This window comes from Equus caballus, chromosome 1 (assembly GCF_041296265.1).
Source record: "Equus caballus isolate H_3958 breed thoroughbred chromosome 1, TB-T2T, whole genome shotgun sequence".
NCBI classification, from domain to species: domain Eukaryota; kingdom Metazoa; phylum Chordata; class Mammalia; order Perissodactyla; family Equidae; genus Equus; species Equus caballus.
The window spans coordinates 133,768,123-133,793,460 of NC_091684.1; the positions used below are offsets into that span (position 1 = coordinate 133,768,123).

The following is a 25,338-nucleotide window of genomic DNA, read 5'->3' on the forward strand; positions in this document are numbered from 1 at the left end:
CAGTCCCCAATTTCTGTTGATTTTACCTCCTAAATCTCTCTCACACCTCCCGCCTCCTCTCCATCTCAGTTTTTACAACTTGATGGTCACCAAGACCTTTCCAGTCACAGGCACACTAGACTCCACACTGATAGAGAAGTGAGCTTTCTCAGTTGCTCGGGGTACAAACCCCGATTCTGCCACATACCAGCTGCATGGGCAAGGGTACCACTTCTGATACCTTGCTGTTTATTGCTGAGATATGAGAAATGAAGAGTTTTCTGCTCAGCTGCTGCTTCAGTGTCAAAACAGACCCAATCATAAAGAATTCCAAACATAGTTTGCTTGGGCAATAGGTCAGTCCTCCAACTGCAAATTACAGTGATTAAAGGGCACTTCAAGTGCAAAATGGGGACTAGCCTCAAGCAAACTGCTGGCCTACTATCCATCAGGGCTGCAGCAGAGGCTGTGCTAGCACCAAATAGGAAGTTGGCCTTGAGGTTCCTCCACCAGTTTCACACTAGGTTTGGAAATAGATAAGGGAAGAGTGTGATCATAGTTCTTTTTAAAAGTTTTTATTGCGATCTCTTATTTTCATATCTGAATAAGAACTTTCCCCAAAGGGATGATGATACATAATCTTTATTCTAAAAAGGACATATATATAATGTATTGATAACAACTGGTCAGTGGTATCCTTGATTGTCTTAAATAAAAATTCCTCAGTTAAGAAGCTCTTCCTTTTTTTTTTTTTGCCTTGGCGCTGATACCAGACCAGCCCTTTGCTCCTACTCCTTATCATACAAACATGATCTGGCTCTACACTCCAATCTCTCTAAAGGAGAAGATAGAGGGACGTGTTCTGGATCCCCTTGGGCAAGTGCAGCTGGGATACTCAACAGGCTGGGCCTCAATTTACAGAGCTTTTCTTTCATCTTTTTTTTCCCTTTAAATGTAGACTATTAGAGCTGGATTATTCACCCAAGACTTGTGTTTGCCTTGAGGGCAGATATACCCCACAGCCTGAGGATCACCTCAGCTAAGCCAAGGCTTCGTCATGACAGGGCTACTAAGCAGAGGTCTGTCTCAGACTTTCCTTCCACAAAGGAAGGGGTCAGTCAGCCAGGAGATAAAAGTCCTTTCAAAAGCAAACAGAGTCACGTGCCCTGCTGGCCCTTGGAACTACATATATAGAGCCATGAGCCTTGCTTTCAGTTCTTAAAGGACCTGTCTGGGCTGTCTTCTCTCTACTTCCTGGCTGATGGGGCCAGCAGGGGACTGCACAGGCCTCAGGCTCCATGTGATCATCATGACATACCCTGTGTTCTGCGTTTTAATTCCGAGGTGCCCAGGGAACATGCTGGCCTCCACTCTGCCTGTGTCATGTGACCTTTCCTGGCCTGGTACATCCTTGCCAAAGACACCCCTACTCTGGGGTCATCTTAGTCCTATTTTTCTCTTATTTGTGCTGATGCTTCAGTTGGATGTGCTTCCTCAGTGGGCTCTGGCTCCAAAGGAAGAGATGGTGGCTTTGTGAGCTGGGATGTTCCTCCAGCACCTAGTAACAAAACAAACAGCTTGAACTCTCAGTTCTACAATTCCAGAAGAAATCATTAGTTTCACTATTAAATTCCAGGAAGAAATCCCACAGTTTCTGGGACTTGTGGGACTGTGGTATAGCTTTGCAGCTATGAAGGAAGACCATAACTGAGGAAATAAAGCAACAGTCAAGTTTGCCTTCAAGGACTCACTGAAAGAAATCTAATTACCTGTAGCACATTGACTTATGATAAGGCAGTGAAAATTCAAGCAAGACTACATAACAGAAGGTACTGTAATGTATTTGTAAACTTGAATATTGTAAAGACTCAGTGTACTGACCAAGCAACTAAGCCTGCCAGTAACTGTTACCCAATACGCAGCTTGCCTTAAGGAAACAAGTGCCAATTTGGCTCCCCTGTGGCTTTTTCTCCTTCTAGGCAACACTACATTGGCCATGTTTTGAGTGTGAAAAGTGCAAGCTTCACTCCAAGCTGTAATCTTGTTGTAGGCACATGAGCATGTAGCCTCCTACCTGAGGGGAGCTTCCTGTATGCGGCTGCTGAAGACATTGCCTGTCCAAGAGCTTGATTAGAGCCCAGAGGCTGCGGGACACTGGCAGCTTTGCTGCCTGAAGGGCTCCGGTGCTTTGATTTGGGATCTTTAACTGGTTTAGTCCAGACCAGTGCCTCCCCAACCTGAAGAGCAGCTCCCAACTTCTGGGCCATCTCCACCATCTTGTGCCCACATGTAAAGAAAGAAAGAGTCACAGGCATGACCAGCAGAGACAAGCCTACCCATCTCTCCCTAGGCCTTCAACTGAGGGGGTTAGCTGAAATAGTACTAACATTTGAGGGAGGAAGTACTTATTATAAGGAAATCATTCTCAAATAGCAAAGACAAGACTGCCCTTAGTGGAATGCAAGGGGGCTCATACAGTATCTCAAAACCCAACATTTCAAGTTTGACATGTTATTGGGCTAAACCCCTGCCTTTCCTACACGAGAAGAAGCAGGAGGACACTACAAAGAGGCACAGACCTCAACTCAGATGAGTTGTAGTATTGATAACAGATAACTCAGTAAGCCTGAATTTTCTCTTGTTATTTTCTTCTAGGAAAGTTTTTTCCCAGGCTGTTACTAACTAAAGAATTCATGCTGCCAGGAACAAAGCTAAAACAGGCAAAAGCCTATTAATACCTTATATTTGGATTATTTGGGCTTGATTCAAAAGGCTCCTGACAGCTAGAACAAGACATACCTCAGAGTCAAATTCCAGAGAGCTACTGTCTTTGAGTAGGTTGACTTTCTTCTCCATCTCCTGATACTGGGTAAGGGCGGCCCTCTTCTCGCCCTGGTTGTACAGCAGTACAGCATAGTTCAGGTTTACTAGAGGGTTACACCTGTGGCAAACAGACAGGGATTCTATGGAGCTGACGCTTTGCAATAAATGCTCATTTAGAAATCCTTCTCATTACACAAAAATAAAACCAAACTGGTTAAGTAGAGATTTCTCCATTCTGCAGTAAGGTGGGAACACTCATGCTGTGTGGACTTGTGGAAAAGAATCATGCAATTAATTGCCCAACCAGCAAAGCAGGCATTGGAACCAAGGCTGACATCTCAGCCCTCAACAGAGACCAGCAGGGTAGGGTTGAAAAGGGGATCTCTACCCTGCTGCCCAGCAGATGCCAGTGCAATACGTCCTGGGAGAGTCAAGTTTGTCTTAGATTAAACTGAGGCCAAAGTCCCATCTGATATTCCAGCTTGCCAGGGCTTTCAACAACCCGAGACCACTGCCAGTGCTGTCACTGGCCTCCTGACTAGTAAACTTGGAGTGGAAACATTTTCTCAGAAAGAGCCAGTTTCAGTTCCTGCTGAGCGACTGCATGCTTAGGAACCACATGCTTCCACACTTAGGCCTGCTGTGTACAAAGGCCATAGAGACTCGGGCAACGCCAGTGCTATGGCGCCACCTTGTGGCTTTGGAGAGTCCAGCCTCCCCAAGACCATTCTCGACAACTTACTTATCCAGGCGGACTGCTTCTGCGTAGGCTCTCTTGGCATTCTCTATATCTTCCAGATTGGTCAGAGCCACTGCAACAAAGAAGGCGAGCACTGTGGCTAGAGCCCAGCTTAGAAAACAAAAGGCATGTTTCAAGACCGCAGCTCATTCAGCTCCCAAGCTTAACTCTTACTTTGCTCTCTCAGCTCCTGGAACCACCATCTACCCAGTCATTCTGTTTAGATATCTGTTGTCATCTTCTTCAACAGTCCCCTCTCCTCAGTTCATCAGGTGTCAAGTTTTGTGAATCCCATCTTTTGCAGGTTTTTTTCTGACATGGCCCTTGTTCAGGTGCATGTTGTTTCAGGCTCTCATTGCCATTTTTACCCCCTGGCAATGTCCCCACCTGCCTCCATCCACTTGCCACAGTGCTGCCAGATATCTCGCTGACTTACAAATCTGACCATGTCACTATCTACTTAAGAATCCTCACTGGTTCTCCATCACCCATAACCATGATCTTTAAACTTTTGTTTAGCAACAGAACACTCTCCCCTTTTTAATCAGTATTTTCTGGAAGTCTGATCTGGAAGTTCTGCCTACTCCACCTCCCCCAAACCATGCACTTACTTCTCCAAGACACTTATGAGGAGATCCGGGAGTACAACTGGAAAAACACAGCCTCTAGAATAAAGTCTAAAGTCCTCACACTATGCTTATGGCCCTCAATGTGACCCCAGACTGTCTTTCCTGACTCATCTCCCACTGCATTCTATAACACTATTGCCCACTAATTGAAGAGTACATGGTGTCATTTCATGACTGCATGCCTTTGTTCAGTGGCTTCTCAGCCATTCTGTGCTATTGAATTCCAGCTTATCTTTCAAAATCCACTGTGAAGGCCATCTCTACTTTGTGAAATTAGAATGGCAGCATATGCCTTACAATATGGCTATTTGTTTACATTCCTATATCCCATTACAACTGGGCTATCTTTGTATTCAGGCAACCCCCAAATCACCACCACTCAATTTGGTATTGCAACCTTTCTCTTATAAAGAACACCACAGTAATGACCAAAAACCAAGCTGAAGATCACTGTCAATGAGAACATAGAAACTGCTTTTGAGCATACATTTAGTAAGTTTAGTATATTGAGAAATATCCCCCAGAAAGAAGAGTCAGTACTTTTATATTATAGTAACAATGACATTAATAATAAACCAATTATATAATGACAACAAAACTAAGAGTTAACATTCATGGATTGTTTAATCATGTAATCCTCTCATCAGCCTGTGAGATATATCTAGTAAGTAGTGGAGGAAGGACTCTACCTAACAGCCAACCTCTTAACACTTGATCATATCTAGAACTTAGCTAGACTCAATATATATAAAAATGACTTGTCAAGCCAAGGGAAAACGATTGGTAAAAGATGAACTAGGGATGATCTTGATCTAACCTGTTGGTCTCTGAGTGAAATTCCCCAAGTTAGAAGCAACCAAGTGCTTTGTCATCTTTTTCTTTCATATTTCTTTAAGCTCTAGGACAGTAATCCAGGTTCCTATGGGATCTGCAAGGGAATGGCTTCCATGGGCCATTTAACCACAGGCCTCCTATGACTCTTAATTCATTTTTCCCTTGTTACAACTTTGGAGGGGGTTCCCCCCATAAATATCTCTTACCGGCCAAGAGCATGTAGAGCTCCCCCATCTTTGGCTGGAAGTTGATGGCTGCACTGAGAAAATGAAAAGCTGATGCATACTGCTGCATGGTTAAGTGGACAAGGCCCAGATTATACAGAATCTTCCAATCAAAGGGTGCCAAGTAGTTGGCTCGTTTCAGGCAGCTGATAGCCTGCAGGAGAGAGGGGGCACTCAATGAGAGGTTAGGGCAAGCTCAGCAGACCCAATAACTGCAGGGATGAACACAAACAAGGAAGATGAGGAGACACTCACTGCCACATATTTCTTCTTGCCAAAGAAGCACATTCCAATGTTATTCCAAAGTGGAGGACTTTCTGGAACAGCACAAGCTACAACTCTGTATTTAGTGAGGGCAACATCAAAGTCCCCATGGGTCTGCATCATGCTGCCCGCTGCCAAGATGGCCTGAAAACACAGGACATGAAAAGTTGGTAATTCAGTCATTCCTAAAGGACCGTAGCAGGCAGTAGCTTTGTTGGGTGTAGAGACTCCCATCAGGCCCAGCGGGCTCCAGCAGGCCCATCAGCATAGATTGGGACTGAAAAACTTCTTCCAGGGACATACATAATATATTCAAGCTACTGGGACAAGGGTTCATGAGAAATGTCCCCGCACCCCACACTGTGGCTCTCTTTGGCACAGTACATAAAAAGAAAAGATAAAATGTCCCTGATTCTACCTAGCTCATTTGTTTCCCACTTCTAGCCAGAGAAGTCAATATTTCAAGAGTACTAGGGCCCTTTAAATAAAAACTGCCTTTAATCTGTTTCTGGCAGCCCTTCCTTGGTACCAAGCACTCGTCTTTGGCCACTTAAGGTACAGCTCCTTCTGCCACAGGACAGAGGGTGACTCAGCTTTAGGCTTCATCGATCCAACCCTTTCATTTCTCTAAGGAAAGGTGTTAAGGTGGGGAGCTGATGGAGTCAGGTAGTATGACTTTTGAGATGGGATTGAGTCTATCCTTCCACAAACAGCCTGTTTTGCTGTGTCTCCCTCAATAATATTCATCCACTTGATGATCTTCTCATCCCTGAAGTCATATCTGCACAAGAGTGGTAACTGCAAATTCATTAAGAATCTAGAAGTCATTTCACCAGAATTATTTTTGACAGAAGTTGTGGAGGCTTTGCTAATTTCCTGAGTAACACATAAAACTTTCCCAGCACGACAATGTTGCTTTCTGCAATAAGTTATAGGCCTGTTATAACAAATGTGCTCTTTTAGAAAATAAGAAGCAGAACACCAACACTTTACAATATTTTCAAATAAGAAGAGCCATACTTATTTATAATTTTTCTAAGAAAAAGGCAATTTCTTAGGTATTCAAAATGCTTTGTAGGGCCAGATCACCTCCGCGAGCACTGGGACCATCTATGTGAAGGCTCTGGCGTGTGACAACCCACAATACCTTGTAGTTGGTAGGGTCATAAGTCAGTGCATTTCCAAGATGTTCAAATGCCTTCTGGTAAATGCCAAGCTTGGAGAAAAAGCAAACCAGAGAATTACATCAGGGAAGAGCTGGCAGATAAGGGGTCTGGCCAACCATACCTTCAACAGAAACAGCCTGACTTTTCTGAGTTCTCTTAACCAAAAAAAGAGCTACAGCTACCAGATTAAAAAAAAACAACAACAACTAAAAATCCCCACATTTGTGCCCTCCCCAGCTCACTTTGTTGATTTGTCCCCGATAAAGTCAAAGTGTCTATTTGCCAGAAACCATCTCTGCCACACTAGTGCTAGTTCACATTAATGCCTCCTGGCAGAAAATGGGCTGTTTAGCCTCATCTCCCTTGGAGCCACCTCTGAAGCCAAAGCCCAGGAAGGGCCAGGATTAAGCTCCTGATTCCTTTTAAAGAAAAATGACACAGACAGAAAGGCCGCTGCAGAGGTAGAACTGGAGGCAGGATCAGCTGCCCAGAGAACTGGGAGAGTGGGTAGGGAGTGGGGAAAAGCCCCTCAGGGAGTCCTGGGCCCTGGGGTCCTCAGGCTGATATAAAGAAGTGATGGAGCTAAAAGAATTCCATGCACACTCAAGAATGTGGAGGGGAGAAGAGACTTCTTTTTCTAGACAATGCTTTGCCTTCTCTTTCCTATAGGACTTGGCTGGGAAGAAGGAACAACAGGAGTGGCCTTTGCCCCAAAGCCCTAATTGTGTCACAGTTTCTCCCCCGACAACAAAATGCCAGCCGCCCGACCAGACAGTTATTTCTCATATAAGCTCTTTCCTTGGATGGATAAGAATTATAATTGCACTAGGCTCAAACATTTATCTGCTTCTGATTTGAATGCAGAAAATTAAGATAAATCCCTTAGCTGACAAAGCATATCAAGTGCAGAGAGTAAGGTTCATGTGTTTCAGAGGACCTTTAGTAAAACATGTTAAAGTAAAATCAAACTGCAGGGAAACTGCAGTACACACAAATCCAAAAGCATTTCCGACATAAATACACAAATGAGTAAAGAGTTCTCATTACCTGTAAGTAGAGTAACCCTAAAGTTGTAAGAAGTTCTGTATTTTCTGGTGAGAACCTGCAACACAGAGATCAACAGAGAAGATGCTCAGAGGGAGATAAGACGTGCAGGCGAGACACTGAGACATGTGCATAGTCATGTGCCCACCTGCAACACTTGAGAGACACTATTGCTCCTCCCATTCCCCATGGAAATTCCCAAAGGTGATTTGGGAATTTCCTTCCAAAGTAGGTCATCTTAACTCTGGTTACAGGGAGGACTGCTCAGCAAGAAAGAAATGGGACTTAGACTCCAGACTCCTTTCTCAGGAACTTTTCTTAGGGCCAAAGTCCTAAGAAAGAACTACGGAATATTTTATGTGACTGTCCTGAGTACACCGATAGAATTAAAGAACAGTGCTTTATAAACCAAGTCAATCTAGAAGACACAGTGTTAGCCAGTTCCCTCTTATGGGATTTCTTTTTTTTTCTGTTCTCCCTGTACTCACAATGCCAGCCAGCATAATTTTTTGCATAATTTAGGATCCCAAGGGCCCTAACACTCTGATTTCCACATTAAAAAGTCATACTAAATAGCCAAACTAAACAACAGAAGGAAGTCACATACCAGCTCTAAGAAAGAAGTGGCCATTGGCTTTGGGGAGTAAACGCTGGTGTAAGTAAAAGAATATCTGCTTTCCAATCCCTCACTGTATTTGTCTTTGTCACAAAACCAAAGCAACACTGAACTGAGATGATCTGACTATAGGATCATGAGACAGTTTCAACAGTGAAAATGCTAAAAGGTAAGGAACCATGTTTCCTGCTTCTAAGAAACGAGGTAGGGCACTGGTTACCTATGGGGAGACCAGAACCAAATGGTCAAAGCCCCAGCCAAGGAAGGCCTGAGCTGGCCAAACAGAGCTTACTCAGTTCAACTGAGTGTTTGTCCTTCACTCTGCCACAATAAACATCCATTTTGATCACCTCTCTCCCTCAAACCACGTAAGTAACTTCCATGATTCTGGCAGAATCCATCACTCCACCAAAACATGACTACTAATCTCTAAAGCTGTGGGTCATAAACAATGGTCTCTACATTCTCAGTGAGGCTCCAAATGCTCAACTGTCCCCTTTTCTCCCCTGGGAAATTTAGTGACTTAAATCCTTGACCAGACACTGGAATAATGTCACCCTTCAGATTTATGTGAGCTAATCTCAAAGAGCTAACTTCTACAAGGCAGGAGTCAGGGATCAAAGCTTCCACTCAGCACCACAGAAGCTTAAAATACACTACATGGGCCCCTTCCTACTTGTCCATATAAACTTAGCCACTTGATGACAAAAAGTAGCTTAATAAACCAAGGGATTTTTGTCTTTTTAGACAGAAAATGTGGTAGAAGAAAATTGAGAAAGCAGTGTTATGATGGATATAACCAGAAAAGTTACTACCAGAGAAGAAGACAAAGGTAATTAACAAATTAACAGAAATCTAAGTTTAGTTCAGAGTCTAATTATCAAGAATAAAAGACTCTGTGACCTGAACCATAGACTAGGCATTATGGTAAGTGACCAAACAAATGAGACACTACAGTATTTTGCTACAGCTATCCCACTATAACAAACAAGACAAGACCCTATATAGAAAAGACAAGATAGCATGTGTCCCAAGAGAGGAAACATGGAACACCATTCTGGGAAAGCCATCAGTTCCATTATCAACATGGGTTTTGCCTACCCTAATGATGTTTTAAAAGACAAGATATTGGTCTCATGCTAATAAGGCCAGATGTTTATTACCAAATCAGGAGATTTATGTCCTTAATATCTCTGAAAATACAAGATCTGCTATAAAATAGTTTAAAACCACAATGGCAGACTGCCAGCTGACTCCAAAATCTATTCTCTCCTTCCTCCTAAGCACATGTATGCCCACCTTTCTTGCAGCTAAGTGTGACCACCTAACTAAGTTTGAACCATAAAATGTGAGCAGGAACAATGTTTGCAACTTCTAGGCCATTTAAAAGTTACTACCAGCTGCTTATTCAGTACTTAGTGTCCTGTACCACATCCCCCCACCACAGCCTGGAACATGGATGCTACAGTAATTATGTATGCTACCTTCAACCATGCAGGTGAAGACAACAACCTAAGGAAGGGTGGGTTAATAAGGAAGGGACCTGGATCCCTGACTGATCTTGTGGAGCAGAGCTGCCCAGCTGCGCTAGACCAGCCATAGCAAGAGGTGAGAAAGAAACGCAAGTCTTCCTTATTTAAGCCGTTGGGAGCTGCTTTTTTTTTTTAGCTGGGAAAGATTCTCCCTGAGCTAACATCTATTGCCAGTCTTCCTCTCTTTTTTTTTCCTCCCCAAAGCCCCAGTACATAGTTGTATATTCTAGTTGTAAGTCCTTCTAGTTCTTCTATGTGAGCCACCACTACATAGGCAGACAAGTGGTGTGGTTCCGTGCCTGGGAACTGAACCCGGACCACCGAAATGGAGCACACCGAACTTTAACCACTAGACCATCAGGAATGGCTCTAAGTCATCAGGAGCTCTTAACCTTAGCTTAACATTTACTCTAACTCATACGACTAGCAATCAGTCACATATACTCTGTCTTGGGCTTGGGAGTTCATATGTCTGCTCCCATTGTATTTAGTTTCTTGTTGCTCTAAAGGAAACAGACACACTTACTCCACTGCTTTCTTGTAGATTTCAATGGCCTTGTCCAAGTCTCCCTCCAGCAAGTGGATCTTCCCCAGCATTATGTAAGTCAGATCATGCCTGTTAAGATGTAGGGCGTTGTGCAACTGGTCTTGTGCCTAACAAAATTGATGGAGTAAAAAGAACCAAATCACTACCATGGAAGGGCAATGGCTTTGTATGGCCAATGTAAAGGCAGCTCCTGCTGTACTAATGTAGGAACATCCCATTTCAGCAAACAGCCCCCACTACCCGAGAAACTAAAACATACCAAAACTGTGTTTGTTGACCAGACAGCTGGTAACATGGGGTATCTATCTCTGGAGTCACTTGGGAGAGTTTATACAAGATGGTTAATCTTTTTGAGTGCTTCCTGCTTCTTGATATCCATACCCATAACTCATACTTCATAAGTCAAAAGGGACATCATAGTACAGCATACAGTAGGACAGCCATGAACTCACTCCCGCTGCACCACTGACCAACTGCACAACCTTCCCAGGATGGACCTCATCTTCCTCACCAGTATTCTGATGAATGAATGAACGGATTGTTTTCATTTATTCACTCAACATGTGTTCACTGCCTGTTGTTCTAGGTGCTAGGTATACTAGAGCTAACAAAACAAGCTACTTGCTCTGAAAGAGCTTAAATCCCAGTAGACGATCAAAAGGGCTTCATTTACAGAACGAGTATTTACATAAATGCCAAGTACTGTATTTGCTCTGATAGCTTTACAGTAAAATCTAAATATGTCTGACCAAAGACCAATCTACCCTCTCCCTTAGTTCTGAATAATCCTGTGAATAGAAATATACTTGCTTGGAAGATCCTCTAAAAAGGAAAACCTCATAACCAAGTATATAACACCATAGATCTGCCCAGAAAACCTAAGGGATGCACTAAATATATATATTTTATCTACATATAATAGTTATTTATTACATATCTCACAGGAGAAAAAGTTACTTTCACACCTCAGCTGCTGATGTATAGATTTTTTTTCACACCCCTGAGGGATAGATTAGGTTGCATCAGTTTGCAAACTGACCCAAGTTAAACATTGTCAAATGGGTATTAACCAAATCAGATTCTCAGTCCTGTCGGCATTGGAGAAAGGAGAATAAAACTTGACAAATCAGCTTTATGAAGGAAACTCTACCCAACCCCACTGTGGTTAATTTTCAGAGCTCTCAATAATTTAGTTATCCCTCAATTAAGATACATAAATTTTTGTCTTTATCTGAGTATCAAGGTAAGCTCAAATGTTTCATCTGATATAAGAGCCTTAGAGCCTATAGCTTACTCACAATGAAATATAAATCCTCATGTGGAAAATAACCTTAAGAACTGAAACTCTCAGAAATCAGATCCACTTAAAACCTAAACTTGATTTCCAATGACCTTAAAAACTAAAATCACTTGCCATCAGAGCATAAGATAGTTCACATGGTCATGATTACACTTTTAAGACTTAAAGGTCCACTTTTTGATATCTAAGTTTTACTGAATATTGTTTCTATACTAAAAATTAAACTGGGGGTAGAGAAAAGAGAGGAGAAAAGCAATTAGAATGCAATTCCCTCATAATATTTCTAGAATTTATTATTTTCTTGTTAAAAGCAGAAAAAAAACTGGGATAATGACAAATGAGAATAAAAATGGAGATAAATGTACAGTTTGCCCTCTGCATCATGAAATATGTTTGTGATGTGCGGTTGGTTAAATCTGCAGATGCAGAACCCAAGAATATGGAGGGCCAACTAAGACACTTGAGCATCTGCATTTTTTTGTATCCTCAGAGAGTTCTGGAACCAACCCTCTACGGATACCAAAGGATGAGTGAAACGGCACTTTCAATTTTTACTTCCAAAAATCTCTGCACTAGGAATAATACAAAATGAGCAATGGCACCTCTGTAACAACTGTACCCTCAGTGAAATCCCCAGCCAACCACTCAATCGCCACGACCATTTCTATGAATTACCTTGTTGAACTGTTTCAGATAAATGTAGCAAACTCCCAGGTTATGACAGATCTCCTGCAAACAAAAGAAAGGAAAACAGCTTAGGTACAAATTCCACAGTAAGTATTAGAGTGAAATAATAGGCACCTATCTAGAGGTTGTTATTGTTCAGCAACATTTAAACTTTAAAACGTGCATGATGGTTAATCTTTTACTAGATTTGATACTCAAATACAGTCATGCCTCCCTTAACAATGGGGATACAATCTGAGATATGCATCCTTAACTGATTTTGTCATTGTGAGAACGTCACAGAGTATACTTACATAAACCTGAATGGTATAGCCTACTACACACCTAGGCTATGTGGTACTAATCTCATGGGACCAGTTGAATACGTGGTCCATCCTTGACTGAACCGTCGTTATGTGGTGCTTGACTACATATTTAATCCTTCAAAATGCGTCAATATAAAAAAAACTACAGCTTATAGGAGATAAAAGCAGAATAAACAGGTGATCTTCCTGAGTCTATGTGGTACCTTGGGGTGCATACCTGGCCCATCCCCATATCTTTTTTCTCTAAGAGCTGCCCACTGCCCACACCCTCTGTGCCCTCTTCTGAGAAGAGACTACCCACAGCACCTGCTCCACCCCTAAAGGGATACGTATATATGTGTCAATCAGATTCCTTTCCCTAGGAATCTAGAATTCACTAGGTGATGTGGACTTGGGGACTGACAGTGTCATCTGAAGTCCACTATTACGGAATATATGCAATTGGAGCCAATCTGCCAAAGTCTACAGCAGAGGTCAGCAAACTAAGGCCCTGAGCCAAATCCATCCTCTGCCTTTTTTGTAAATAAAGTCTTATTGGAACACAGCCACAACCACTGATGGATTGTCTATGGCTCTTTTACACTAGAACTTCAGGTTAAGTAGTTGCAACAGTATATGAGGCCACAAAACTTAAAATATTTACTAACTGGCCCATTACAAAAAAGTTTGCCAACTCTTGATCTACAGAAAGGAAAAACGAAGCACAAATGCAGAGCAGCTACCTTGGTAGCTGACAGCTTCCCAGTTCTAGTTCACTGCAAGATGAACTTGTATTTCCTGACCTCAAGTTTTAAAGAATATCTCAAATTCCCTTGGACTAAATCTCCCTTTAAGATAGCTTTAGAGAAAGGAAAAAGCGAGGGTGAGGAAACTGCTCTTGGAAAACAGAGAGAGCCTTCTTGTTAGTAGTGGAGAGATGTGGAAGCACATTCAGACCCAGAAGTATCCCTGGCTGAAGAAACATGGAGCCCAAGGCTCAGAGACAACAACTGATTTAATGTCTTCCAAGTCTCCTAAAATAACAATGACAACAAAAGAGCGATCACTCATTAACTACTTCACATCAGTCTCTATGCTAGATGTTTTTCATATATATTAATTTTCCCAGCAAATCTGCAACATAGGTATAACAATTCTGATTTTAGAGAAAAAAAATTAAAGCTCACAGAGGTTAAGTAGTTTGCCTAACTTAAGACAGAAAGTGTGAGCAGCACTGGGATTTTTTTTTTTTTTTAAGTCTAAATCTTAAGGAGAATTTCAACCATATATAAATACAGACAGAAGCACCATGTACTAATCATTCTGTCCCAAGAACCATCCAATCCATATTCCCATCTATCACACTACTTTTGTAAGCAAATACCAGATAGCCTAACATTTCATCCACAAATATTCCCGTATGTATTTCTAAAGGATAAGGTCTTTTTAAGCTATAATATCATTATCATACTCAAAATTAATATCTGCTTAATATCAGATATTAAATCATGTTGAAATTCCTGATAGTCTCATAAATGTCTCACATTAAAAATTTTTTCTTCTTAAATAATGACCCAAATAACGTCCACACATTGCAAAACATTGAACTCGGGCCTGCCTCCAAAGCTTGTGTACTTTCCACTTACCATCCCATAAGAATGTACACATGGAGCTAGAGAGGGGAGAAATGTAGACCTGCTTGTCCTTTAAATGTTCTGAAAGCTAACTGGCCCTAACTTTTTAAAATCATTTGTCATAGATATTATTTGAGAAGGCAGCAGCAATATGCCTTAAGTAAACTGACAGCAAAGGAAATTTGAAAAGAAAAATAGAACAAATCAGAGTTAAATCCTGTCTTTCATGGGATGAGAGAATCTAGCAGACATCCTGCAAAGGCAGTTGATACAGTGGTAAGATCACAGGCCTACAGTGAGGAATTCTAGATTTGAAGCCAGAATTGTAGCTCTGGTTCTGCCATTACCTCACTGTGTACCCTTGAGCAAGTCATTTCATCTCCCAAAGCCTCAGCTTTCTCACCTGTCAATAGGGGAAATTTTCCCTATTTAACAGAGCTGTTCCAAAAGTCAAATGAGATAATGGCAGGAGGAATTATTATTCTCCTGTTCCAGCCAGACTGTGGAATACTCTGATGAGTCCAATAAAGTAGGCCTACAGGGTTTTCTGCAGGCCACAGACACTTATGAAGCACACAGGATGTAGAGTGGCCGTTCAGTGAATGACCAACTCTGCTGGTGCCAATGGAATGGTTATCCCTAGTGAATAACATTAAATGAGCTCTTTCAACCAACTGGATGGAGTAACAGACACTCTCCATTCTCCCTGTGACCCTGAGCTCTCCTGTTTCACTTCCTCCCTATCTCCCTCTATGAGCTCTTTTCCTCTTCCACTCAGCCCTCCAAAAGTTTTTTCCAGGGTTCCATCTTCAGCTCACTGCAGAGTGATCTCATCCAATTTCATGGTTTTCATTATCACCTTTATGTTGTTGACTCCAAAATGTGTATCTCTAGCCCAGAACACCAGCGTTTCAGATTTCTATAGCCAGCCACGCAATGGACACATCTCAATTCAGATATTCTACCAGAAGCTAAAACTCATCATGTCCATAATCTTCTGAAAGACAGGATTTAACTCTGATTTGTTATCATCAACCTCTCCCAAAACTTGCTTCTCTTTCTTTCTGTATTTCCTATTCTAGTTGATTGTCCCGTAATCCATGAATCCATCTCTGCATATCCAGGGCATAGTCCAGTGCCTGGCACATAGTAGACATTCATTTGTCAAAAGAATGACTAGATGAATGAAAGAGTAAATGAATTTCCCTTTATCTGAGCTTCACTTTCGCCTTTAGTTATAAAATACTCAGTGGCGTAGACAAACATCTCAATCTTCAGACCTATAGAAGAAAAGTGACTGACAAATTGAACACACTTCTAAAATAATAGTGCCGTAAGAACTACTGAGAAAATGCATGCTAGTTCTCTATAGTAATCAATCTAATCCTTCAGTCATATATATGTCTTTCCAAGAATCATCAGCTGTGTGAATAAAAACCAACAGCATGGGAAAGAAAAACCAAAATGAAGAGAGGAAGAAAAAGATAATTCTAGAAAGCAGAATAGAAATTCAAATGTCAGAGAAATGAAGAGGCTATTTGCAAGAAGAGAAAAGACAAAGTTCTTGGAAATTAAAAATATAATTACTGAAATAAAAAATGTTGAATGGATAGGCTAAATAACAGAATGTGAATAGCTAAAAACAAAAATGATGATCTGGAAGATACGATTAAGGAAATGTCCCTGAATGTACAGAAAAAAGACAAGAACTGGAAAATATGAGAGGCAAGTTAAGAAACATACAGAACAAGAAGAGAACACGTCTAATAGAGTGGAAACCAGTGTGGCAGATGCTGCTAGTTAATATCTACTCTCCTCATTTTCCTTACTAACAGAATTCTAGTTTTGTTGAGAATGGAAATGTGTCCAACTTAAAAACTACATTTCCTGGCATTCCTTACAAAAAGGGTAGTTGATATGACATAAGCAGAAGTTTGCTGGGGACTTCTGGAAAAGTTACACTTTCCTAATACAGGTGATGTCTTTTTCTCTTTGTAGTTTCTCCCTGCCTAGAATGATGATGTGATGTTAGAGCTGCAGCAGATATCTTGTAACCATGAAGAAAAAGCCTCAGCCTTAACATCCTTCAGTCACCAAATCAATGCCAGCAACTACTTACCTGGACTTCTCCTTTCATGAGAAAACAAATAAACCCCTAATTTGTAAAGCCAATGTTTAGTCAAATCTTTTCTTGCAGTTACACACAATCCCTAACTGATCCAAGGAGACAGTGGAGGGGGAAAAAACAATTAAAGAACTACTCAAAGAAAATTTCCCTTACACAAAGAAAGGCAAAGGTCTTCAGAGTGAAAGAGCCAACTGAGTGTTCACAGATGAGGGGAAAAAAGAAAAGGAAGACATCTAGACAACTATGACTGACATTTCAGAACTCTCATGATAAAGAGAAAATCTTCAAAGCTTCTAGAGGTGAAAGTGGGGTAATCAACAAGAATCAGACTGGCAGCAGACTGCTCATCAGCAACACTGATGCCACAAACATGCAGCAATGTCTGCTAAGTTATGAAGAAAGAGGATTTTTGATCTTATACCTAACCAAATGGTCAGTTAAGTGTGTGGACAAAATAAAGACATTTTTGGCATGGAAGAATTCATAATAACAACAAAAGACAGCCATATGAGAAATGGAACAATTACCATATTATTAACAACAAAAAACTTCAAGCTCCCTACTTACCCAATCTTTCTGGTTAAGTTTAGCTGCTTCACTGTATACTTCAATGGCAGCTTTATGTTTTCCCAAAAGAAACCTGTGGAAGAAATACATTTTCTGTAATTATCAACTCAAAGCTTTCACAAAACTAACCCCACTAGTCCCACATTTGACTCATATTCCATCCAGCTGAGAATTCTGGAAGCCTCTTCCCTATGAGCTGGTTTGGCCAGTAAGGCTGCTCTATTCCATGAGCAGAAGCTCTCCTGGTAGTGACAGCATTGGTAGCTGTTCCAAGGCCTTGGTCCCATTCTACACCAATTTTACTCAGTCTTCTGTAATTTATCTTCTGCAATGTACTACAAACGTAGACCAAAAAAGAAACAAGCTAAATAATACGCCATGTAAAGTAAGAGCTGCCATCATTTATCATCATCACTGTTAGAGACATGCCCTTCTCTCCCAAGCCTAAGTCTCTTTCCTTGATAGTGGATCATGATTCTGGAGAGACAGGAGAAAACTGGGCTCTATGCAAAGACAGAGCAACTATCAATGACAATGTAGGTCAGAAAGTGGGGATGGGAACCCCATGGAATACTTTACTGCTCTGGCATAGTAAAGCTATTACTGTACCTAACAGCTAAGACTTTGATGGTTGCTTACATCCAGGAACCTTCAGGTCATTTGTTCAACAAACTTTTCTTAAAAACCTACTATGTCAAGTATTATGCTAAGTCTTGGAATAGTATATGAGAAAAATTCCATGGGCTGCCCATGAGATTAGGGGACTGAGGGCACCAGATGTCACTACAGACAGTCCCCAACTTAACAATGGTTTGACTTAAAATTTTTCAACTTTACCATGGTGCAAAAGCAATATGCATTCAGTAGAAATCCTACTTCAAATTTTGAATTTTGATCTTGTCCCAGGCTAGCGATATGTGGTACAATACTCTCTCACGATGCAAGACAGCAGCAGCCAGCCACAGCTCCCAGTCAGCCATGCGATCATGAGGGTAAACAACCAATATGCTTCTGTCCCCATACAACCACTCTGTTTTTCACTTTAAGTACAGTATCCAATAAATTATATGAGATATTCAACACTTCATTATAAAATAGGCTTTGTGTTAGGTGATTGTGCCCAACTGTAGGCTAATGTAAATGTTCTGAACATGTTTAAGGTAGGCTAGGCTAAAATATGATGTTCGGTAGGTTAGGTGTATTAAATGCATTTCCCACTTTCGATATTTTCAACTTATAATAGGTTTACCAGAACATAAACCCATCATAAATCAAGGAAGATATATATTTATAAGATAAACAGTATCAGTGTTCCCCCATCAAACTAGCATATACAGTGTTTGAAATACTCAGTTCCTTTATACTAGTTATCTCATTTTCTCAAATTTCAAAATTAATCCATACTGTTCAAAGTGAATCCCATTATACGTACTAAGCAACTCTCCCTCTGTGTATCAGGCTGATCAGGCTGCCAGAAGCAGCTTCTGTCTGAGAATGCACTTCACATTTTTCTCTTTGAGTACCCCAGGGCCTCCAGGCCGCTGATACTCACAAAGACCTGGCCACCTGCTTGAGGTTATCAGCACACTGAGGGCTGAGAACAGCACACGTCTGAAAGAGTTCTAGAGATTCTTGGATATTTCCTTCCAGGCGAAATATCAATGCTGCCAAGAAATAGAAAACATAGAAAATAAAATCACATTCTTGGAAGAATGGAACCTGGTAGCAGAAAAACTGGACAAGAGGGAGGTGGGAAATCATATCAAAGAAATCCTTTGGATAATTATATCTTTAATACAATTAGATATGACTTCAGATTGTTTGAAACAAGTAGCAAAGTAGTTGACAACCTAAAATCTTTTTTAACAAGGTATCTCAAACCTACCTACTCCTCCACTCCCAGCATCTACTATACAGATAATCCAATGCCTTGCAAATTATCCCACAAACTCTTCATAATAAGAACACGCGTGGGTTTCCCTATCAGATGCTCTATTTATCATGATAATTCAGACTTCCACCTGACAGTTTTCAGAGTACATCCAAATGGGGCAGGTGCAATCAACACCCCAAGTCCAACAAGGAGATTCTGACAAAATATGCAGTAATATTTCAGACTTACTTTTCAGTATAGCAACCAATCAAAATCAATAATTTTTCCTAGGCCTAAGTTTTTAGAAGAATTTACATGCTTAAGTATTATGAGGCACTGAAAGTCTAGAACTTGTGACACTGGTAATAAAAGAGCATTTTTTTCCCCATGATGTCCTAGATGTCTCAATATCTTACCAATTATGTCAAAAAATTATATATTAATCTGAAGGCTACAAAGCAATAAGTGGTAAACAAAACCATTCATTTACAGCAAAGAGTCAAAAAGAAAGTTACTTGAAAAACTAAAGATGCTACTTTTGGCACTAAAGAGAAAAATTTAAGTCAGTTGTTCCTATATTTGGTTTCTGATGAATTTCATTTATTCTCTGCTTTATCATATATACCTCTAAGCTTCTCCCCTTCATCCTGACTCATCTTACATAAAATAGACCCTAACCTCCATTCTGAAAAACACTAGCCAGAAACTAGAAAAGAGGTGAAGGACACGAACAAGTTGTTTTTAACAGAGTCATTTCTGAGGTCAAATCCAACATAAGAATTATGTTCCAGGGACGTCAGCAACATGGCAGAGTGGGCTCACCTGGGACTCTCTCCCCTCCAAACTACAACTAAAAGCACCAACTGTTTTCCAACCAAAAAGAAAAAACCCTAATAACAGAAATCATCAAGAGACCCACAGTAGCCAAACAACGCAGGGCAGAGAGGCTGGAGCTGCCCTTGGAGGAGGTGGAACAGGGTAAGAGAGAACTTTGCTCCCTCCCCTGGAGACTGGGATCGCTGCTGCGGGTGACGGCAGGAGCAGGGGAGGGGCCGCACATCTGGAGGATCGTCAAGGACTCCCACAGACCCGTGCAGCGGAAACCCTCTAACAGGGGAAAGCTTTCGCGTGGGGGTACCCCGTCAAGCCAGGACCCTGGGGAACCAGAGAGCCAGCGCGGAACGGACACCAGGTCTGCGTGCAAGAGAAAGTGCCCGTCCTCCCCCCACCCGCGTGGCATGCCGCCATCGCAGCTGAAGGCAGAGGGCTCAGAACATGTGGCTCTCGACCCCCATCTATTGGCGACAGGCTGTAACTGTAACCGAATAATAGCATCACGCGCAAAAACCGCTCCTCCACCATCCAGCAATTTATAAAAGCTCCAGACCAAAAGGAAAACAATAAAAACGGAGAATTATGTCCTGAGGACTTGGAAATAGGTAAACTAAGTGACAATGAATTCAGAGTAGCTATCATCAAACAACTCAATAAGGTAAAGGGAAATATAGAGAAACAAGTCAATGAGTTCTGGCATTACTTCACAAAAGAGATAGAAACTATAAAGAAGAATCAATCAGAAACACTAGAGAGGAAAAATACAATGGATCAGATAAAACAGAATACAGATTCCCTGAATGCCTGTGTAGACACCATAGAGGAGCAAATTAGCATAATCAAAGATAGACAGGCTGAATGGCTCCAGACAGAGGAAGAAAGAGAACTAAGAATTAAAAAAACTAAAGAAAATATCCGAGAAATAGCAGACTCAATGAGAAAATCCAACTTAAGAATTATCGGAATCCATGAGGGTGTGGAAAAGGAAAATGGAGCACAAAGCGTGCTTAACAAAATTATAGAAGAGAACTTCGCAAATCTAGGGATTGAGAGAGAAATGTGAGTGGAGGAAGCTTTCAGATCTCCTAGATTTGTCAATGTAAAAAGACCTACTGCAAGGCATATAGTACTAAAAATGGCAAAAATGAATGACAAAGAAAGAATTCTCAGGGCAGCAAGGCAGAAGAAGATAACCTACAAAGGAACCCCTATCAGACTTTCAGCGGATTTCTCTACAGAAACCTTACAAGCTAGGAGAGATTGGAATGACATATTCAAAACTTTAAAGGATAAAAATCTTCAGCCAAGAATACTCTATCCAGCAAAAATATTCTTCAGATATGAGGCAGAAATTAAATCTTTTCCAGACAAACAAAAGCTAAGGGACTTTGTAGCCACAACACCGCCACTATAAGAAATCCTCAAGAAGGCTCTCATACCTGAAACAAGAAAAATAGGGAGAAAGGGGTCACAAATCACAGAGTAGGGAGACAAATAGACAGAATCAGAATAGGATAGCAAATATTCAACTATAGCGTTAGGATAAAGGGAAGGAAATCACCAAAGCAAAGACAATCCTATCACTCTAACCACAAACTCACAAAACAAGTTGGAATAAGAGATGAAAATAATATTTTAGGAGGGGCAGAGGAAAGGGACTGAATCAGTCTAGGCAAAGGAAGTAAGAGACCACCAGAAAATGGACTATGTTATACACGAAATTCTGAATATAAACTTCAGGGTAGCCACTAAACTAAAAAAGGGAACAGAGACACATAACATAAATAAGGAAAAAGCTAAGAAACCCAGCATAAGAAAATGCAGAAGTCAAGGGGTGGGCTAACACACACAGAACGAGAAACAAAGGAAACGCAGGAAGACCAGAAAACGAGTGACAGAATGACAGCATTAAGCCCTCATGCATCAATAATCACCCTCAATGTAAATGGACTGAACTCTCCAATAAAAAGACAAAGAGTGGCAAAATGGATTAAAGAACAAGATCCAACAATTTGTTGCCTCCAGGAAGCACATCTCAGCTCCAAGGACAAACACAGGCTCAGAGTGAAGGGGTAGAAGACAATACTCCAAGCTAATTGCAAACAAAAGAAAGCAGGTGTCGCAATACTTATATCAGACAAAACAGATTTCAGGATAAGGCAGGTAAAGAGAGACACAGAGGGCCAATACATGATGATCAAGAGGACACTTCATCAAGAAGAAATAACACTTATAAATATCTATACACCCAACACAGGAGCACCAAAGTTCATAATGCAACTATTAACAAACCTAAAAGAAGATATCAAAAATAACACAATAATAGTAGGAGACCTCAGCACTCCACTCACATCAATGGACAGATCATCCAGACAGAAAATCAACAAGGAAACAGTGGAGCTAATGAAAAGCTAAAACAGTTAGACTTAAGAGACATATAGAAGACTTCATCCAAAAACAGCAGAATACACATTCTTCTCAAGTGCGCGTGGAACATTCTCAAGGATAGACCATATGTTGGGAAACAAGGCAAGCCTCTACAAATTTTAAAAAATTAAAATAATAACAAGCATCTTCTCCAATCATAATGCTATAAAGCTAGAAATTAATTACAAGAAAAAAGCTGAGACAGGCACAAGGATGTGGAGACTACACAATATGCTATTGAACAAGCAATGGATCATTGAAGAAATTAAAGAAGAAATCAAAAAATACCTGGAGACAAACGAAAATGATAATATGCCATACCAACTCATATGGGATACAGCAAAAGTGGTATTAAGAGGAAAATTCATCGCAATACAGGCACATCTTAACAAACAAGAAAAATCCCAAATAAGCAATCTTAAACTACACCTAACTGAATTAGAGAAAGAAGAACAAACAAAGCCCAAAGTCAGCAGAAGGAGAGAAATAATAAAAATCAGAGCAGAAATAAATGCTATTGAAATGAAAAAGGCAGTAGAAAGGATCAATGAAACAAAGAGCTGGTTCTTTGAGAAGATAAATAAAACTGACAAACCCCTAGCCAGAGTTACAAAGAAAAAAGAGAGAAAGCCCAAATAAACAAAATCAGAAATGAAAGAGGAGAAATAACAACAGACTCCTCAGAAATACAACAGATTATAAGAGAATACTGCGAAAAACTATATGCCAACAAAATGAATAACCTAGAGGAAATGGATAAATTCCTGGACTCCTACAATCTCCCAAAGATCACTCAAGAAAAAGCAGACAATTTGAACAGATCACTCACAAGGAAAGAGATTGAAACAGCAATCAAAAGTATCCCAAAGAACAGAACCCCAGGACCAGATGGCTTTCCTGGGGAATTCTACCAAACTTTCACAGAGGATTTAATACCTATCCTTTTCAAGCTATTCCAAAAAATTAGGGCGGATGGAACACTTCCTAACACATTCTACGAGGCCAACATCGCACGGACACCAAAGCCTGACAAAGCACGGAAAAGGAGAACTACAGGCCAATATCACTGATGAACATAGATGCAAAAATTCTCAACAAAATTTTGGCAACCCGAATTCAGCAATTCATCGAAAGGATCATAAATCATGATCAAGTGGGATTCATACCAGGGAGACAGGGATGGTTCAACATCCGCAATTCAATCAACGTGATACACCACATCAACAAACTGAGGAATAAAAACCACACGATCATCTCAATAGATGCAGAGAAAGCATTTCACAAGATCCAAGAGCCATTCATGATAAAAGCTGTGAACAAAATGGGGATAGAAGGGAACTACCTCAACATAATAAAGGCCATATATGACAAACCCACAGCCAACATTATACTCAATGGGCAAAAACTGAGCACCATCCCCCTGAAAACAGGAATGAGACAAGGATGCCCTCTATCACCACTCTTATTTAACATAATACTAGAGGTTTTGACCAGAGCAATTAGGCAAGAAAAAGGAATAAAAGGAATCCAAATAGGGAGGGAAGAAGTGAAATTCTTGCAGTTTGCAGATGACATGATCTTACATACAGAAAACCCCAAAGAATCTATTGGAAAACTTTTAGAAGTAATCAACAACTACAGCAAAGTTGCAGGGTATAAAATCAATGTACATAAATCAGTAGCATTTCTATACTCTAATAACGAACTTACAGAAAAAGAACTCAAGAACACAATACCATTCACAATCACAACAAAAAGAATAAAATACCTTGGGGTGAATTTAACTAAGGAAGTGAAAGATCTATACAACGAAAATTACAAGACTTTTCTGAAAGAAATGGATGACAACATAAAGAGATGGAAAGACATTCTATGTACATGGAATGGAAGAAGAAACATAGTTAAAATGTCCATTCTATCTAAAGCAATCTACAGATTCAAAGCCATCCCAATCAGAATCCCAATGACATTCTTTACAGAAATAGAATAAAGAATCCTAAAATTCCTATGGGGCAACAAAAGACCAGAATTGCTAAAGCAATCCTGAGAAAGAAGAACAAAGCTGGAGGCATCACAATCCTGACTTCAAAACATACTACAAAGCTACAGTAATCAAAACAGCATAGTATTGGTACAAAAACAGGTGCACAGATCAATGGAACAGAATTGAAAGCCCAGAAATAAAACCACACATCTACAGACAGCTAATCTTCAACAAAGGAGCTGAGGGCATACAATGGAGAAAAGAAAGTCTTTTCAACAAATGGTGCTGGGAAAACTGGACAGCCATGTGTAAAAGAATGAACATTGACCATTCTTTCTCACCATTCACCAAAATAAACTCAAAATGGATCAAAGACCTAAAGGTGAGACCTGAAACCATAAGGCTTCTAGAAGAAAATGTAGGCAGTACACTCTTTGACATCAGTATTAAAAGGATCTTTTCAGACATCACATCTTCTCAGAGAAGGGAAACAATAGAAAGAATAAACAAATGGGACTTCATCAGACTAAAAAGCTTCTTCAAGGTAAAGGAAAACAGGATTGAAACAAAAAAACAGCCCACTAACTGGGAAAAAATATTTGCAAGTCATACATCTGACAAAGGGTTAATATCCATAATATATAAAGAACTCACACAACTCAACAACAAAAAATCAAACAACCCGATCAAAAAATGGGCAGGAGACATGAACAGACATTTCTCTAAAGAAGATATATAGATGGCCAATAGGCACATAAAAGATGTTCATCATCGCTGATCATCTGGGAAAGGCAAATGAAAACTATACTAAGATATCACCTTACACCCATTAGAATGACAAAAATAACTAAAACAAATAGTAACAAATGTTGGAGAGGTTGTGGAGAAAAAGGAACCCTCATACATTGCTGGTGGGAATGCAAACTGGTGCAGCCACTAAGGAAAACAGTATAGAGATGCCTCAAAAAATTAAAAATAGAACTACCATATGATCCAGCTACCCCACTACTGGGTATCTATCCAAAGAGCTTGAAGTCAGCAATTCCAAAAGTCCCATGCAGCCCAATGTTCACTGCAGCATTATTTACAACAGCCAACATGTGGAAGCAACCTAAGTGCCCATCAACAGATGATTGGATAAAGAAGATGTGGCATATATACACAATGGAATACTACTCAGCCGTAAAAAAGAACAAAATTGTCCCATTTGCAACAACATGGAG

At 40.5% G+C, this 25,338-nt stretch overlaps 1 protein-coding gene across 20 annotated transcripts in view; it reads right to left on the reverse strand.

The window, feature by feature from the left end:
* Positions 1–538: 538 nt before the first annotated feature.
* Positions 539–25,338, reverse strand: part of LOC100063282 (E3 ubiquitin-protein ligase ARIH1) — a 188,252-nt gene continuing 163,452 nt past the window's right edge. For 19 of the 20 annotated variants that reach the window (XM_070233818.1, XM_070233823.1, XM_005602950.4 and 16 more), the window contains 12 exons: positions 18,550–18,661; positions 16,998–17,070; positions 12,373–12,426; positions 10,377–10,504; positions 7,706–7,760; positions 6,640–6,708; positions 5,484–5,636; positions 5,211–5,382; positions 3,545–3,614; positions 2,779–2,920; positions 2,054–2,255; positions 539–1,537 (listed from right to left, as the gene is read on the reverse strand). In XM_070233818.1, the coding sequence (XP_070089919.1) occupies positions 1,428–1,537; positions 2,054–2,255; positions 2,779–2,920; positions 3,545–3,614; positions 5,211–5,382; positions 5,484–5,636; positions 6,640–6,708; positions 7,706–7,760; positions 10,377–10,504; positions 12,373–12,426; positions 16,998–17,070; positions 18,550–18,661 (1,340 nt within the window). In that variant the 3' untranslated portion in view covers positions 539–1,427. Of the gene's footprint in view, positions 1,538–2,053; positions 2,256–2,778; positions 2,921–3,544; positions 3,653–5,210; positions 5,383–5,483; positions 5,637–6,639; positions 6,709–7,705; positions 7,761–10,376; positions 10,505–12,372; positions 12,427–16,997; positions 17,071–18,549; positions 18,662–25,338 lie in introns of all 20 variants that reach the window. The other variant, XR_011425444.1, reaches the window with a different exon arrangement.